The 19,719-nt window shown below is 36.2% G+C and overlaps 1 protein-coding gene across 4 annotated transcripts in view; it reads left to right on the forward strand.

Moving 5' to 3' along the window:
- The window catches only part of LOC123531405 (cytochrome P450 3A14-like), a 42,194-nt gene extending 25,954 nt beyond the window's left edge, over positions 1-16,240 (forward strand). For 3 of the 4 annotated variants that reach the window (XM_045312333.2, XM_053517769.1, XM_045312331.2), the window contains exons 9-15: positions 1,311-1,438; positions 2,656-2,743; positions 3,100-3,257; positions 5,528-5,622; positions 5,835-5,978; positions 10,296-10,458; positions 15,786-16,240. In XM_045312333.2, coding sequence (XP_045168268.2) covers positions 1,311-1,438; positions 2,656-2,743; positions 3,100-3,257; positions 5,528-5,622; positions 5,835-5,978; positions 10,296-10,458; positions 15,786-15,860 — 851 coding nt within the window. In that variant the 3' untranslated portion in view covers positions 15,861-16,240. The remainder of the gene's footprint in view (positions 1-1,310; positions 1,439-2,655; positions 2,744-3,099; positions 3,258-5,527; positions 5,623-5,834; positions 5,979-10,295; positions 10,459-15,785) is intronic. The other variant, XM_045312334.2, reaches the window with a different exon arrangement.
- The last annotated feature ends 3,479 nt before the right edge of the window (positions 16,241-19,719 follow it).

Here is a 19,719-nt window from a genome sequence, read left to right on the forward strand (position 1 = left end):
TGTATATTACCTTCGGTCTCGGTCACAAACGTTCGGTCTCGGTCACAAACGTTCCAGCCGGCTTCTGCAGACGTTACTACACGAAACAAACGTGTATTGTCGCTATTCTTGCATAAAAACATTCAACGACGAGTAAATGTATTGTTTTCATATGTGATGACTTTACCATTCCGGTACATTTTTTAATTACCATTCTGTTGTTCTTGAAAACGATAAACATATCCATAACCAGGGCCCATAAATCAACAACACTACCCAAAGCACGTACTGAAAGTTTTTAAACGAGTTTTTATCTTTGTCATTATAACAAATATGATATAACCAATAATATTTCATATTACTTAAAAATTTGGTAAAAAGGAACACAATTTAAAGAATAATAACTTTACATTCGAGTTATTTTGAGTACGAACACATTTCGGATACGGATGAGTACGAACGTAGTGACAAGCTTTCAAACTTTTTATATAAATTCTTCGAGAAATTAGATAAAAACATACCGACTGATACTTACCAAAATCATTAATTTTATACGACTCCCTAAAACACACTCAGTGGTGGATTTTAAAAGTTGAATGTTTCTCATTGCAGATTTGGTGCAGCCGTTCCGCGCATGCGCGGAATTATTATCAAATGGAACGCACGGCAAAAATACTCATTTTTTTTTTGCATGTCCGCACGCATTTAGTGTATAATGTGCATAATATACTGACTAAGGGTCAGGGTTAGAATCACCATGGTTACAAAATATATACATTTAAGGTATTTTTGTTCAAATTTAGTTAATCCGGTATATACCGGAGTCTGTAATATATCACAGGCGCACCAACTCTGTATTTAGTCACAGCCTTAAAAGTTTCGCCGGAAGCTAAAAAGCCGTCTAGCGGAATGGAAGTAGTTCTCTCCGCAGGGAATACAGAACGTCATTCGATTGCTGAAAATTATCTAGATCTGTCACTCAAAGATCATGCAAGAAAGGCTTCCAGTTAGTCGAGAAAAAAAGATTATTGTCCATTAAAAGATAAAACATTGGAAAGTAATTGGAAAATAGTGTCATTAATAATCCAAACTCCTGTACGAGAACGCGGCGAATAGGAAATGACGTCACTGTGACACCGGCTTCAGGGAAAATTTGCTAAGTATGATTTTGGCTGTAACAGGTATGATGACACTATATGTAATGACCTTATATGACGGTCTGTGTAATATTGATTGAATAACGTCATATGACGGTTCCAAGTTACGCATCTCGTTGTTCATATGTTTAATAACTTTGTTATTACAGTAGAATATACTTGTTTTCGTTTCAGTGCTTTTCCCGAACTTATGGTGGATTATGAGAAAATGTTTTAAACGGAGTCTTCTGTTTAGTGACAGCGCTAAATTTTTTTGTGATTCTGTTAAAAGGATAATAGAGGAACGAAAGGAGAAAAATGACGTAATTAGCCTTTAATTTCCACATGGTTTTGTTTTCTCACGTCTAGTATTTACTTAAGAAATACTAAGTTTCTATTTAAAATCAAACGTAGGTGATGATATTGAAACTAGGTAGGTAAATGGGGTTGGGGTGGTAGAACGGGCTTTATTTGAATGTGTGGGTTGTTCATTGAATTACACGACACAACCCGTGTATCATTGAAGGTTCCATGTTCACCCCATTTGAATACATCTGTGGATGTCTCTAAATTGCTTTTTGTACTTTTAGCATGTGTAAATGTTGAGTTCTGCTCAACCCGGGGATAGAGGGCGTGGACGGTAGCATGCATTTCCACTACCGTCCATGAATAGGCTCAATCAAACCGAGCCTGCAACATTTTCGTTTTTTGTCGTGTTGAGCGACCTGTGAAGTTTCCACCTTTTCTATTTTGTAAGGTAGGTAGGTAGGTAGGTAGGGTAGGTAGGAAATACGTTAAGTTGTTTGTTGGGTAGTTAGGTGGATTGTTATGTACATAGGCTTGAATCAAGGTGGATGGATTTGTAGAAGTTTGAATATTCAAATTTCACGCTTAATTTTGTACGAAAACGTCTTTTTACATCATTTACAACAGATTTGTGACCATTAACATTACCTGTGATGGCTTCCGACAAAAGTTTGTTTTAGCTCTAATATAGGTTAGAAACCACCAATTGTTTTCCCATAGACTTCCATTATAACATCATGGCGTGTATGGCGTGCCATAAATCGAAACATGTACTTTTATATATATCTCATCACATGTTTATCAAGAACTATCTCAGTTCCACCAAAACATCGGACGAAAAACATATGAATAGTGATCACTTCTCGGGTTTGTTTACATGACTGGCCAATCAGAACTTATTCCCAGGTTTACACTTATCTTATTCCCTGTACTTTTTTGAATTGGTGGTCTCTGACCAGAAAGTAGAACACCACCCACCTAATATCATAAATATGTTTTATAAATGTACATGACTGACCAATCAGAACTTATTCCCAGGTATACACTTATCGTATTCCCTGTACTTTTTTGAATTGGTGGTCTCTGACCAGAAAGTAGAACACCACCCACATAATATTATAAATATGTTTTATAAATGCAATTTTAGAGACATACTCAAAGAATGGAGAATATTATTGAAAAAAATTAACGATTTTTGCTGAAAAGTTTTTACTTTTTAACAACTGAATTTCAGACTAAAAGGACGGATATGTTGCAGCTTATGCTGAATGCAAAGCGTGAATTTGAAAGTGAATCTGATGGTGAAAACAAAGCGGACAAGAGTAAGTAATGACTGCATTGTCCGAAAATATATATCTGAGCTTGTAGAAAAATGTCAGATGCAGCCTCGTCATCACTAAGTTTCAGAATTGTGATCTAAATTAGAATCATACAATTTGTTGTTGGGATTTGTGGATGGATGAATGCGTTTCTGTATTAATCTAGCAGCGTGTAATTAAGAGACCACTTAAATGAAGAGCAAAACGTGGACTTTTAAACGCAAGTGATCTTTTTAACACAGCGTAGTTTGTTTTTAACAAAACAAAAAAGGACTGAAAAGGGGTTTCTTAATGCAAGTGGTCTAATATATGTTATCTCCTGTAATTACAATTCATACACAATTTTTACACGCTTTTAGGCATTTCGGAAGATGAGATATTAGCACAAGGATTTGTTGGCTTCTTAGCTGGTTATCAAGCAATGGCTGCACTTCTATCGTACGTTTCCTATCTCCTCGCCACTCACCCAGATGTTCAGGACAAGCTTCTACAAGAAGTTGATGAGAGAGTCCCAACAGTAAGTGCGAGCACGTGTTATGGCTGCTGTTGATATTTTTATCCTCGCGTAATAATACCGAAGTTGATATTTTTATCTTCGCGTAATAATACCGCTGCTGATATTTTTTATCTTCGCGTAATGACTCCACAGTTAATATTTTTATCCTCGCATTATAACACCGCTGTTGATATTATCATCCTCGCATAATGGGTTTACAGTGGGTAAACCGAGGTCTCAAAATGCGTCATGTTTTAACTTTACACGCATTATAAAGAACTATTAAAGACCCACCACTGAATAATTGTATTCTTTTGTTTCCACAATGGTAATTATACATGATTTGCATAAAAAATGAGAAATACAATATCTTGTTACGAACTAACAGTTACTGGTCCAGTGCCTAAATCCGGACACTTTTGGTGAGTTTTTGACAGTAACTTTGCATTATGAAATCACACGTGTACAAACTTTTAACTGTATAATTTTAGGTTCTTTATAAATCTCTTTGCAAAACAACAAAATCGTATATTGCTGATTTCATCATAAAAATGTCATCCGAATAAAAGCTGTCAAAATTGACCTTCAGAGTGCTTAAATATTCGGACACTATTTTGGGTATAAAATGCAACTAATATGTGCACCCAAAAATAACAATAAACACGACTTCGTTTAAAATAAAGCAGTCAAATACAGTCCTGTAAATATATACAAACATCTCCGTCCGAATAAAATTTTATTACCTGTTCATCACGTGATCATGTGGACTAGTTTCTAACTTTAAATATATAATTGCCAAATATAACAATAATATAATAGAATTTATCTGAGCTAAAATTAATGTTTAACATTATTCTTTCTTACATGCAGATTCTGTCGCTGTCGTTATACATTTTGACACAACTACGGGGATCATTATAATGACACTGCGCCGATTTTATCTAATGAATTGCTTCCCTTGTCTGCAAAAAGCTGGCATTTTTTTTCTATTGAATTAATTGATATATAACAGAAATTGGTTAAATCTTTTAAATAAATACTGAGGGTAGTACAGAATTCTAAAACATGTTTTTACATCGGTTTCGATCAGCAAACAAAAAGAGTCGTCTGCAATAGGCAGAATATTTTTCTTATTTAATCAGTACCTCGTCGCACCTCAATAAACTGTCGCGCGCTGTATGACGTCATCCCACAACACACACAAAGTTAATTTTATGCGGTGCGGATATTTGAAGGTAGTTTTCTCTGGAAAAGCTTACATTCGTACACTGTTGTTGACAGCTGGTCATCAAAGCTTTCGTTTGCGTCAATCCTGTTCATTTCAGTAACAAATCATAATCGTAAAGCATTTTTAAACGGTGTCCGAATTATTAAGCACTGTCCGGATTTAGGCACTGAACCAGTAGATATATTAGACCAGAATGATTTTCATGAACTTTAAGTGGGGGTGAAATGTACATCACTAGGTAGCGGTTAGTTTTTAGGATAGGTATATTTTACATAACATACCTTTTATACTAAAAATAGCGTTGTATTGTGTAGCTGCTACTTCTGAAATCTTCTCGTGTACGAATGAATATTGCTATATATTGTCTAAAAATTGTTAAAAGTTAACTCCCAGAGAGACAATTATGTCAAGAAAGGTTATCTCAACAATATATATATATTGAAGCATCAGAATAGAACAGAACAGAACAGAACAGAACTTTTATTAAGTCTTATGCATATACAGCATATCGACATAAACCAATACAAATAGTAGCATGATCATGAAAATAATGGCAACAATGGTAATATGACAGTAACTGAATGGCAATCAAATTGAAGAGAATGTTTAAAAAAGTACAAATATAAAAGGATTACATTTTTTTTGTACTTGCATATGCCACAAATAATACTTCAGTCACATAATTTGATATACATTTTACACAATCATGTCGCATTCAATATATTTTGTCTTTGTTTGAAAGCTTTGATCATATATATACAGACATTTTATGGAACAATGGTTGACTATAAGTTTTCAACATGTATACCAATTTAGCCATACTTGGACTAACTCGATTACATCTTGGTAAATGAATAATGCGTAGCTCTTTAAATGCTTCACATTCCAACACAAAGTGATACTCGTCTTCGACTACCCTTTTATTACAAAGTTTACGTACTCTATTTTGTCTTTCTATGCCTCTATGTCGACCATATTCAATATTAAGCCAATGAGATGACGTTCATGTGCCGATGTTTCTTCTTTTCAATTCTTAACAAATATACATCTATTTCCGATTCAGGACGCTGCTGAGATTAGCTATGACGTCGCTTTGGAAATGCCGTATCTAGACTGTGTTATCAATGAAACTTTGAGGATGTACCCACCGTTTGCTATGTAAGACTTAAAACATATACTTTCCGCAACATTTGACTAGGACAAGTGTATAGAACAATACGTTTATAATTAGAACTTTCAAAGCTGTCTATGTTGAAATTTTGTTAAATTTTTATGAGTTTGTAATCCGGTATTTGTTCCATGAAGATATCAGCATGAATTTGAAATCAAATAACTACGAAGGTTGCCTATTATTTTGTTGTAACTGACAGGGTACAGAGAACGACATCTCAGAATAGGGACGTGGAGATTGATGGACACTGGTTCACAGGAAGGACCCCAATTGTATTCAACATCTGGTATCTCCATCATGATCCTAGGTACTATCCGGATCCCTATACGTTTAACCCAGAAAGGTAGGGTGTCCATCGAACTGTAGAACATATAGAACTCGTAATGTCAGTTTTCCCGTCCGTCCATTGCTCCGTACTATAAGGCATACAGACACTAAATGGAAAAATGGCGCGAAAATAAATGGTAGCATAATGGCGGATACAAATAGTCCTCAGTTTTTTCGCTGTGTAGAGCTATTTTCCTTATTTTCTTTGCATTTTTTTTTTTTGGTAAAATCACATGACAGATCTATGCTTGACATGTAGATAGCATTTTGATAATGAAATAACAACATGACAAAATTTTTCATGGAAACTTAGATCATACACCACCAGTCACGTATAATTTGGGGTCTCATTTTTTAGCTGATTTTGCAGTTTGTGTGTTTGACTGAAATTATTTTTCTTGCATCATACATGACCCCCACTTTTCTTTTGATTTTTATTTAGCACTGACAATATTCTTCAAGAAAATGTAGTTTACAGACATTTAAAATGGGTCCTGATGTGTGCTGCGGCCATTGGAAATAGGTCAATTTTATATAGAATAAAGAACAACAACTATTTAGTGTGTTATAACCTATAATGATTGTGTATAACAAAAATACGTGTGTGCGTGCGTGCGTACAATGACGTGTTTATGTGAAATGGTCAGAAATCATATATCATTCTTCCTTCAATTAATGAGGCATTTTGTCTATATGACCGTTCTAGATTCACTAGATGTTGAAAACATTTTTTATGATGTCTTGTAATAAAAGTTTTGTACGGAGGGCAAATAATAAGAGGTTAAAATACGTCTGTAATGTGCTTTCTGGCCAGTGGGCTTTAGCCCAGTGCCATTGTAAAACTAGGTGTGCCACTGTGGCCAGAAGGCACGCCCCAGTCGTTTATTGACCAGTAGTAATGCCAATATTACGTTGGTTTAAACTTTATTTCAGAAAGTTTGACATACATGGTATACAACAATAAATACATGAAATTAATGGATCGGAAAACAAGTTATTTAAAACTTATATAAATTCATCTCCATGAAATAACTACAAATCATCAAATACCATATTGTCAGGAATCATGGCTAGTGATAACTAATTTTATATGACAAATAAGAATTATATAACATGGTTGTAATGCTATCTGTTTCTACTAAATTTTGTAAAATAAAAAGGAGTGTTGCTTGAATCAAGTATATACTCACGGTACCGGGGTGCAAATCGACAGAGCAGGGCCGAATTAGGTAGTAAACCTTTTTGTTGCGAGAATGTAACGCTGAACATCAACGATTAGAGATTTATTCTGCTCGAAAGAAAGCCTATCGTTGCCATTGAGAAGATTGTTTACTGACAATGGACATGGAGTATTTAAGAAAAACCTTTCACGAATTGTTTGATATTTACGACAACGAAGCAGGTAGTGATCGACAGTCTCAGTGTTTCCACAGGTGCAAAGAGCGGATTCAGTTAAAGATCTTCTTTGGATGTCATAATTCAGAGAACTGCACCCAAGACGCAATCGAGTATGTAGAATTTGTCCCTTTCTAGAGCCACAGTTAAACAGATGAGAAGATTTAGATAAGTTTTTGTTTAGCGCTGATTTGAAAGCTGTTAGGGTAGCTGCTTCTTTTGTCGTTTGTGGTAATGCATTCCAGTCACGGATTGTTTTGGGCAGAAATGAAGAATTGTAAGACTGTGTCCTGGCGTTTACACTTCTTATGTTTCTTAGATTGTAGCCTTCATCGTTAATTTGATCACGACCTGGAATGAGATCAGACATGTAAGATGGAGATAGACCATAAAGCATTTTGTAGAATAAGATGAGACGATGTTTTTTCCTCCGCTCTGCGAGGGTCTCCCACTTCAAATCATGTAACAGTTTCTGGATATTGCATAATTTTGTTGCACCGGTTACTATACGAGCTGCTTCGTTATGGACTGCCTCAATATCATTTTCAGAGCTTCACTACAGTTGTCCCAGACTACATCTGAGTATTCAAGAAGAGGGCGAATGAATGAAAAATACATTCGTTCAAGGCTAGAGCGGTTAAGCACAAATTTCAGCGACCTCATTATTCCAATCCTCTGCCATGCTTTTTTCAGTATGATGGAAATATGGGTTGACCACTTCAGGTCGTTTGAGAAAGTTAGTCCAAGATGTTTATGAGTAGATACCTCTGTGATTGCTGCATTGTTCATAGATAACATTGGATGATGTGGTTTGGAGTGTTTGCGTGAGAAGACCATTGATTCAGTCTTTGATGGATTGAAAGATACTAACCAGGACTCAGACCAAGAATGAATACTTTGGAGATCTGAATTTAAGGCAGTTGATGCCTGATTGGGATTTTCGACTATTATGTACAGACTGGTGTCGTCAGCAAAAAGACGAATGTTAGAGTTGGTAATAGAGACAATGTCGTTGATATAGGTCAAAAACAGAAGAGGTCCGAGTATGGACCCTTGAGGAACGCCAGCATTAATCTGAGACCAACTAGAAGAGGCGTTTGCATAGACGACACGTTGTTTACGGGACGACAGATAGGAAGAAATCCACTGAATAAGTGAACCCTTTACACCCAGTGAAGACAGTTTCTGTAAAAGTCCACGATGCCACACCCGGTCAAAGGCTTTAGAAATATCGCAGAATACTGCACGCACTTCCTTTCCTTCATCAAGGGCTCGGCAAATATCATTGTAGATAAATGTAAGCTGGTTGACGGTGGAGTCGCCCTTAATAAAACCAGATTGAAAAGTTGTGAGGAGGTTGTTGTTGACAAGGTAGTTGTAAACGTATTTATGGACACAGCGCTCCATGAGCTTGCCAAGACAGCTGAGTAGGGATATTGGACGGTAGTTAGATGGTTTTGACGGATCTGACTTTTTGAATAACGGTGTGACATTTGCAAGTTTCCAAGAATCTGGAAAGTAAGATTCCATCAATAGTTTGTTAAAAAAATTGGAAAGTGGTTCGGATAGTGCTGATGTGCCTTCGCGGAGAAGTTTTGGACTGACAAGGTCTGGACCACTGGCTTTTGATGGGTCTATAAGAGTAAGAGCATCTTTTACATCCTGGGGAGTGACAGTAATATTAGATAAAGATGAGTTGGTTAACATTTGGCTATGTGGTAAGGGACGATTTTGGTCGTCAATGGTAGATTGTGAGCAGAAATACTGGTTAAGAAGTTCTACTTTTCCCTGGTCTGTGGACGCTTCCATGTTGCCTTCGTATAAGGTTGGGATAGTTTTGGATGTTTGTTTGTGTGTAAGTTGTTTTGCTGTTTTGAACCATGATTTGGCTGAAATATTGGATGAGTTAACTTTTTCAATTAATTTATTTTGATAATCTAGTTTTGCTTTGTGTATCTGATTAGTGACCTCGTTACGTACTTGCCTAAATGTAGCCCATGATTCAACTGTGTTAGACTTTTTTGCCCTTTTATGTATCTTATTGCGTTTTCTAATGAGTTTACGTAATTTAGTGTTTAGCCATGGGATGTTATTTGGTCGGATGGTTACTACTTTATTTGGTATAGATTCTGATGCAGCTGATAAGATACTCTCTGTAATGTCTTGAGTAACCTTTTCCAGGTCATTACTGTCCATCAGAGTCTCCCAGTTAGTTGCTTGGAGTTTTGCTTTGTAGTCATCATAGTTACCTCTGTCGTACAGCCAAATCTTGCGCTTAAATGAGGTATGTTTAGGTTTGTCTAATTTTAGAACCGCAACGACTGGACAGTGAAAACGAGTGAGGTTTGGAGTGAAAGGGTCAGCAACAAAGCTAGAAATGAATTACGTTATTTGCACATGTGCCAGTATCACTTGAGCAATTTAAATGGTATTTGTGTAATTGTACGGTAAATTTATTTTTATTAATAGTAATCTATATGATAATTCTGATTACTGTACGGTAAGCCATACAGTAAATGTATACTGTAAAATGATTATTAAGTTTACAAGTATGTTATTTTTCGATACATTTTTCACTCCATGTAAGCGTATTTAATATATGAGCCGTGCCATGAGAAAACCAACATAGTTGCTTTGCGACCAGCATGGATCCAGACCAGCCTGCGCATCCGCGCAGTCTGGTCAGGATCCATGCTGTCCGCTAACAGTTTCTCCAATTCCAATAGGCTTTAAAAGCGAACAGCATGGAACCTGACCAGACTGCGCGGATGCGCAGGCTGGTCTGGATCCATGCTGGTCGCAAACCCACTATGTTGGTTTTCGCATGGCACGGCTCAAATATTGTGTCATACAAGCTTCCATTATTTTCGCTAGCTCTATCGGATGGATCTCTTTGACTTGATGGCTCTTACTTGTTGTCATGTTTTCTTTTTATTAGATTTACCACCGAGGAGAAGGCCAAGCGTGACCCATTCGTATTCGCACCATTCGGTCACGGGCCCAGGAACTGTATTGGTATGAGGCTAGCGTTGCTGGAGGCAAAAATTGCTGTCATTTCCATGCTTAGAAAGCTGAAGTTTGTAAAACGTGTAGAAACGGAGGTAATATATCTATGCTTAGAAAGCTGAAGTTTGCAATGTGAAGAAACGGAGGTTAGAAAGCAAAAGCTTGTAAAGTTTGACGAAACGGAAGTTACCGTAATATGTCCGATACTTAGAAAGATGTAGTTTGTTAAGTGTGAAGAAATGGAGGTAATATCCTCATGGTTAGAAAGCTGAAGTTTGTTAAGTGTGTAGAAACGGAAGTAATATGTCCGTGCTTAGAAAGCTGGAGTTTGTAATGTGAAGAAACGGAGGTAAGTATCCCCATGGTTAGAAAGCTTTAGTTTATTAAGTGTGAAGAAACGGAAGTAATATGTCCGCGCTTAGAAAACTGAAGTTTATTAATGTGAAGAAACGGTGTTAATACTTATTATAGTGTCCATTCTTAGAAACTTAGCTCAATTTTGTTAAGTGTGAAGAAACAGAAATAAAATGTCCATGGTTTGAAAGCTGAAGTTGAAAATGTGAAGAATCGGAGACAATTAGTCCATATTTAGAAAGTTTAATATTAAGTGTGAAGAAACGGAGGTAATATGTTCACAGTAAATATAACTGAGTCATCTAAAACCACTCCGGGAGAACTACGTTCCAACGTAAGTCATGTCTCAACGATATAATGTGACATATCTCAACGATTTCTGGTTACGGTATCGCTCAATGTGACACGGCTTATATTATTTTCATATATAGCAATTACTTTTATGATATTTACTTATGTCTTGACTTGAACATGTATTCAGATTCTAGAAGTAATCGCATAAATTTATCAAAACATTTGAATTTCAAAAACAGTTGTCTGTTATTTAGAAAATAGAATCATTTTGCTATTTTCCAGAATAAAACAAATATACTACATTTTTCAACAGCAATACTTACTGACAGTCAACGATCGATTAAAGGCAATACCAGTTATAATCTTAGAAATATATTACTGCAACTGCTTTATCATAAACAGGCAATATTTATTTAATATCATGTTCCTCATTCTAACCGATGATGTTACTAACTCTAAACGCGACATAGGTAAGCGTTACTGACACTCATCGAAGTCTTGCGGCTAAACATTACTTATATTCGAGTGAAATGTACCAGAAAGTCTGTGACTGAATATCAGGTTTTGTTCAAAGTATGTACATATGTACTAGTATTTTTTTTTATCCGTTTCTTTTATTATCATTTGACGGTTTCCCCAAGATATCTTACTAGCAATATGTACGGGGTAGCCGCGGAGTTGACTTATACTATTGCATGCGCACACCTTAATTATTATTAAGTCTGTAAAACGATTCTTTTGAAGCACAGGACGCAACTAAGAAACCTGAAGTAAGCATGTAATCGTAGGTTATTAGATTTGTATCTAGGTATATGCACGCGTTATGCAGCGGAAATAGAGAAATATTGCGCGAAAAGGCATTGAGTACATACGTTTTGGTTCTTAAGGTTTGCTTTTTATATTTTTATACACGAGCATTTTTGTGTTTTACATGTCATGCCTTTCTGTTTCCATTACGTGTGTAAGAGATTCACCTGGAGGGGATTACTTTTATTTACACTGTCCGTGTCTTTGGAACATGGTAGGGGTAAGAGTGAGGTTGGGTGCGCACCATAAACCGGTTTAAGCTCCCCAGTGGTGTTTTTGCCACTGACCGTTCCAAGGCGGTGCCCACAGTGTTCCATTATTTGTTCGTGTTGTCCTTGTGTGTTGGCTTTGTGTGTTTTGTTTTGTTTGTGTGTGTGTGTGTGTGTGTGTGTGTGTGTGTGGTGTACGCGTCTGCGTGCTGGGGGTTTCGTTTTGAGGAGGCTGCGTTTTTGGTACGTGGCATTCCCTGTTTGATATTTGTATTTGTTTTTTATGAAGAATGAATGCTTATTTATCGATGCAAATCTAAAAATCTTTTTATAATTACTACGTGTGTATTATTCATTACATCAATGATAAACAAAGTTGTTCTTTAACCCAAGTGGAACTGAAAATGTCCTAGTTAAAGAACTTAAAAACATGACGACATCCATGAAACTGACGTCACAATTGACGACACGCACCCAAAATAAAACTAAAACGTCGATATTATAGGTTATTGACTTTGCATGTGGATATAATGCACTTGTTCTGCAGCAGTAATATTGCGCAACCTTAGGAGCGAAAGAACGAGTGCATATATCCACATACAAAGTTGATAACGTTTTAATTACATACCTACTATCAAGTAATTACTTTATGTCTAAATTTTCTTTCTGGTACGACACAGGAAAAACACGAGAAGAATTTCTTTGAAAATCTAATAAACAAATGAAGCTGACGCGTATTCATATTTTCCACAAGTTGAAACGTCAAATAGATGTCGCAACGTGCGTGTGGACGTCATGGACATCACGCGATTCTTTCCATTTAAACGTTTAGAAAACATTACTCTCCGATATGAAAGCGTTGTCCGCAATAACATATGTACAGTTTAATGAATGGAGAGTGGTGCCTTTGAGTAATAATGGCCCTGCCAAGGTGATAATAGCTCGAGGGCTATTATTTGCTTTTAGGGACATTATCACTCAAAGACACCGTTCTCCCATCTATTTACCTGTTTATTATACGTGTATATAATCGTTTAAGAAGAGTTTAACGTGCATTTTTCATTTGTTCAAGCATTTACTGGGGTTTTTCAGTTTCTATACCATTTGGATAAGGGCTACATGTTGTATAAAATCAAATGCCTTGATAGTTGTACTTTCTTACATCCAGCATAATTTAGGGTTGAAAAGAAAATCATATCATAAAGAATTGCTACGAAGTTAATATACGACTGGGTTGTGCTTTCTTGCCATAATGGCACGTCTAGTGTTATAATATATCCCAAGGGCTTTATTTCGAGGACTATTATTAAACTATAGGTGTGCCATTGCGGCTAGAAGGCACAACCAGCCGTTTATTGACTTTTTTATCATATACGTTCACTTCATATTTATTTTGGTATTTTCATTTTATATATTTTCCAAACACCTAAAAGAATTATTTGTTTTGCTTTTTTATCAACAATGTCATCAATATTTGACAATCGATCTGATTCAGCGACCTTTCGATCGCCATAAATAATGTTGCTTCATGACGTCAACATCAAAACGCGCTGACGTTCTGGTTACCCGGGGCCGTTATGGTTATGGCGCCAGAGGCGCACTGAACCATTATGGATACATAAACAGAAGCCGTAATGACCGTTTTAAACGGCTTTTTGTTACTATTTATAGTAATATATATAATAAGGAAAAATATTGCACGATCGCAGTCCATTGAAACTCAATTGAAATAATTTTATATACGTAATAAGGAAAAATACACCGGACTGGCCTTTCCGTCGACATTACCAATGCCTGCAAAACCCATCTGGCACCCCATGCGATGGCTGTCGTGCTGGTTATGACAACTTGTGCTGCTTTGATATTATATGGTATTGTATATGTGAACGTAGACATTATCATGTACCTTGAGACCTTCTCTTCGTCCTATTTACATGTAGTATTTTTGTCGGTCTGAAATACGTTCATAAAACGATAAAACTAAAGTGGAACTTTGTTATTGTGCTTCACTTGAATGTAATGACGTCACTTCGGCTTAGAGTTACGGACGTTCATTTCCCGCGCTGTGGGTGCATGCTCTGCCATAAGAATGAGTACTGCAAATGAAGTGTTTCTAATTGCTTTAAATTTCTGTTGTTATTTGTAAAATACGGCATGCAACAAAAATGATCTGTCAGAATGAAACGGTAATTTTTATGCGATATGCAAGAAAAAATCCAGTTATGTGTTTACGACCTCAACAGAAATATCCGTCCTGAGGGCACTTGCGCCTGGTCCTTTGGGATCATGGAGTCCATTCAACACATATATAATAGAGTTCCGCTTAAGCCGGTGCTAGGGGGCGTAAGAGGTGTTGCACATTTCATTACCTCTCATGAACAGACTCAATCAAACCGAGTCTGCTATTATTCTTCTTGGTTGCATTCTTTGCTTCCAAAGTATCTTTTTACAGATTTTATTAACTATCACAACAGCAATCTTTAAGTGCCGTGTGGCGGCGGCTGTAAAAAGTCTCCCCGTACTTAGATTCAGTGTTGTTATATTTTCTAGTCCTTTGGGATCATGGAGTCCATTCAACACATATATAATAGAGTTCCGCTTAAGCCGGTGCTAGGGGGCGTGAGAGGTGTTGCACATTTCATTACCTCTCATGAACAGACTCAATCAAACCGAGTCTGCTATTATTCTTCTTGGTTGCATTTTTTGCTTCCAAAGGATCTTTTTACAGATTTTATTATATGGTTACGAGTTATGACGTCTCAGGTTCCTAATAAATTTGCACGACGTAATAATAATTATTATATGCGGATAAAATGAGCAATACGCCTGCACATGGTGTCGAAAACATTTGTTACGAAATAGCTAATTTATGTGGAAAGTTCTTGGAGTAATGCTTTACTATCCTAATTATCTATACAGTATTGATTACCGGCGTACGCATGTACGTACTATCTAATAAGTGTAATTTACTACAAGTTCAAATGGTAATTATGATGCTGAGACTTTGCAACACTGTATGTGAGACGTTGTCACATAATGTATGTTATCGTTGCGGCATTGCAACATTTATATAGCTTACATAAGTGTATTTGTAAAATAGTTCGTTGTATCTTGCAAAATGCTACAAATAGCTAATTATCTTCTACACATCAAACTTATCTTTTCAGTTATGAAAACGTAAAATATATGCTTAATTACACATAATAAGTGAATCAACAAGGTCATTCGAAGCGATACCGTAGCTTCATCGTTGAGGTATGTCACATGATATCGATGAGACTTGACTTACGTTGGAACGTAGTTCTCCCGGAGTGAAAACTGACTTGGGACAAATAAACAAGTTAAGTTAAGGGTGCTTTTCCTGGCGATATTTGCTGTTAAGAAATAATTGCATTGTCTTTACTTATGACATAATGGTTCGTGGTAATTATTCGGTATATATGGTATCTTTATTTATTGGGGGGTTTTTTGTTTGTTTTTTTTTTAAGGGGTGGGAAATGAGGATGGGGCTGGTGTTTTCACAGTTGCCGGTAGATTCTCGAATAACAAAACGAAAAGTTTGTCGTTATCATCCAAATATATATAGCACATTTTCCAAAACCTTTTACTTATTTCTCGTATACCTGTTTTATTTCAAGTGACAAGGTAGGCCTACGTAATGCCAAGGTTAGTTATAATTATACTTCAGTGCGACAGTAACTGTACAACTTGAAACACTGTTATAAGCCGTGTAAGATCTCTAGTACGCTTTCTTTCAGGTGCCACTGGAAGTTATGACGGAATTCTTTGTGCTTCCAAGGAGACCTATTAAGGTTGGAATTGAAGTGCGATAGTTTTCCAGAACAAATCGTTTCAAGAACATTTTCTGTTATTGACAACAACAGGTGAACATCATAATAATCTGTGTGTTTTTGTTTTAATGTGTTTGTTATGCAGCTAAAGGTACTTTATGCACGAACATTAAAAAGGTAGACGTATGAAATCATGACGTTTTTAACAACCAATATGGAAGCGAATTATCATGTATGACTATATGTGTGAAGCTCTTCTCCGCACGCGTAACTTTCACTGCTATGAACTCTGCTCATATTTCTAGTGAACGATTCTTTTATTAACGCAGCATTTTCCTTTACCCATTTAAGTTCCAGATTAAAATGTCTATGCGAGACAAGCAATTGTGATTTCAATGTTTGTATTAAAATATTACAAAGTTTGTTTTCAGTATTTGTCTAAAATCTCAAATGTAGAGGAAATACGTTAAGATGCGTGTAACATACGCACTCCCAAAAGGACTCGAAGGAAATGTCGCTTTATAAGAGGGTGATATTATACAATTATCGACTTTTTCATAGGTTGATATCAGTATTTATCAACCCGAAAAGAGCTATATTCACCGAGCCGAATCCTGATATCAACCTATGAAAAAGTCAATAATTGTTTTATTACATGAATAAATGTATAGTCAGTCTTGTTATTACAATTGTATCTTTAATAAAGAAATAAGGAATAAATTTTGACCAAATCAGGGTGATATTGGTTTTCCAAGCACCTACTTCGATCTATTTTTATTTTCGTACTATTTATGACCCAAGATAAGTTGATATGATATGTTCTCATTACTTTTCGAACCGTTTTCAGCCAATCAGAGAAACAATAGAATACAGTCATGTAATAATATGTTGTTTTTTGTCGTTCTAGCTCACTTGAACTTTGTTCAGGTTGAGCGATTAGCCCTTATCATGCTGGTCACGATTTGTTCTGCCATTTGCGACCAGTGTAGATCATGATCAGCCTGCACATCCGTGCATTATCTACGCTGTTCGCCATTCAGTCAGTGTGTTTTTGGTAAGCACCCATTTAACAGTGGTTCTGTCCAAATTGAAAGATGGACAAGTCCATTATAGAAATTTAGCAGAAATTTATGTCACGGGATTTGGTTTCCATAGCGATATTAATTAGTCGGATAAATCATTATTTTAGGTTTTGTATAAAATATGTATGCTTTTAAACTTAACATACTTATAAATTCAAACTGTTTCCAGTATTCACTTCTGTAAATCTAGTTTTAATTGTTTGACTGTGTACCCGTGTAAACAGTCCCGGTCTCACACACTGTCACATTCTTGCACTCCAAGCAGTTGTTCTGTTAACTTACCAAACATCTGCAATATCATGGCTACATTCAACAGTTTTTTTTCAGTTATGAGAACTGATGATCGGAGACATGTCCAGAAACGTCTAAACAACATTTTTACGTGAAAACTAACATAAGTACAGGTGCGACGTCACTGACGTCACAACAAAATAAATATCTCGGTGCTTGTTTTTCTAGTTTTTCGACAATACTTAGTACATCATTCTTCAAGGACTAAATGCACACTTAACATGTCGTATGATATATAACGTATACGTGACATGAGATACTGTTGTGAGATGCTCACTTTTACTTTCAATGAAGCGGAAGTCGGAATAAAAACCGGAAGTAGGAAAATCAGCTTATACATTTTGTAACATGGATAAAACTCGAATAACAAAACACATTTTCTTCTAAACGCTTAAAGAAAACATATATCCCAGTCTTCAGAAAAAAATGAGATACTCTAAAATCCTGCAACTGATGCATTGAAAATTTATACAAACAATAGTGTACTTCGGTCAAAATGTGATTAATCACTTTCAAATTCTACTTCCATCTAGACACTGGTGTCATCTCGGAGTTCTGTAATTGCAATCGTTTCATCGTATTGACGGCTCGCCTCTTCTCTTTCAGATTAAACCAGTACGAGTCTTTTATTCGTCTCCCAAGCGATTTCACTTCTTTTGTTTCTTTTGGTCCTCTTTCTCGCTCCATCTCCCGAAACTTTGCCCGCTTTTGAATCATATCACGATATAAAATAGCGTCTTTGTTGATTGGCTGAAGTAATGGAGTCTTGCCATGAACGAACCAATCAATTAATACGGTTTTGGACCGTTCCACTTTTGGAACAGGTGGTGGTTTTGGAAGAATCGATGTTTTCGCAAGTCCAGGTTGGAGTTTTCCACCTACTTCACCCTTTTCTTCAGCCGGATCGACCACTCTGACGTCAAGAATTTGAAACAAAAGCGGTGAGAGGATCGGCATTCTGTGACCTTGCAGAGATGAAAGTCTTCTCGACAGTTTGGTTTCTGCTAAGAATTTCATCATGCTTAGTGTGTGTGGATTTTTCTTGTAGATCAACCTATCAAAGATTTTAGCTTCTAGATGGAAAAACGTACATGCGCTCGTGCAGATCACGCTGAAAATGTTCCTATCTAGTCCCAGTAAAAGCTCGAAGTCGTAATGAATTTACCTTCTTTTAAAATTACAAAGTTATTTTTTTGGGCAAACATGGATTTTCTTGGGGTGCGTATCCCTCTGTTTTTTAATTGGCGTTTTAAAAGGGGCCATTCCCGTTTAAAATGTGTTTTTTTTGTTTGTTAAACCGGAAAATTTGTTTAGGGACATTTTAGACATTTTGGCCCGTGAGAAAAACTTTTTAGTGTTTCCCCAATTTCAGAAAAATATAATGGTTTGTTTTTTTCCAATATAGGGGTTTGCTTCGGGGTTTAAAAACCCGGGGGCGCACGTTTTTCAAATGCTTAAAAAAGTAAATTTCATTTAATTATTGGAATACTATGTTTAATTTTCGCTAAATTTGGGAACTAATTTTAAATTTAGAAGAAATTTTCCTTTTTGGGTTTTTATATTGAACAGGGGGTTTGGTTTTTTATCTTGCAAGGGAAATTTTCCTTTTCTCGCACAGGGAAAAGGTTTAAATTGTTTTTTCCATTTTTTTTGCCCCCGGGGTTTTCCAAAAAAAGAACCCCAAAAATATGAAAAGGGTTTTTTGGGCGCCCGGACTTCGAATTTATTACAATCCCCTTATTCACTGTCACCCTTAAGTTTGAATTGTTTGAGGGTTTTAGAAAAGTTTTTTTTTATTTTACTTTAAGCATTTCCTTTTTACCCCCTGGGTTGGGGGAGGAACCCGTTTTTAAATGGGTCGAGAAGATTTTGGCTCTAAGGTTTCCCCCCATAGGGAAAGGAATCTCGGATGGGATCTAGGTCTTTCCCCGTGAAGGGGAATAATTTCCGTATGACCCTTTTAAATTTTCGTTTTTTTTATTTACCTTTCAAATTTTTGTTGTTTAAAGACCTTTAAAACGCAATTTGTGATGTTTTAAATTTTAGGGCTTTTTTTTGACCTTTAAAATGCGTTTTTGGTTTTTTTGGGTGAAATAAAAATTGATTTGCGAGGGCCTTTTTAAATGCGTTTTTTAGGACCTAAATTTGATTTTGTGACCTAAATTGCCTTTTGTGGGACCCAAAATTGCTTTTTTGTTTACCCAAATTGCGTTGTGTTTTTCCCAAATTGTTTTTTTGTGGACTTTTTAAAATTTCGTTTTTTTGTTTGCCTATAAGGGCAAAGTAAAGAAGTTGGGAAATTTTGGGTTTTGTTATTAAAATATCAAAAAAATGCAAAAAATTTTTTCAGATGCTTACGATTCCCCCCTATAGATTTCCCCCCGTTAATTTTAAACGACCCGGCTGTGCGATTCCTTTTTTTTCGAAGACGCTTTTTTTCGGTTTTATAAATAGTTTGGAAAAATTGCGTGGGGGGGTTGGGGGGGGGGCGCCCGGGGGTTTTTGTGCCAGGGTTGGGGGTTTACCGT

This window comes from Mercenaria mercenaria, chromosome 11, assembly GCF_021730395.1.
Source record: "Mercenaria mercenaria strain notata chromosome 11, MADL_Memer_1, whole genome shotgun sequence".
NCBI classification, from domain to species: Eukaryota; Metazoa; Mollusca; class Bivalvia; order Venerida; family Veneridae; genus Mercenaria; species Mercenaria mercenaria.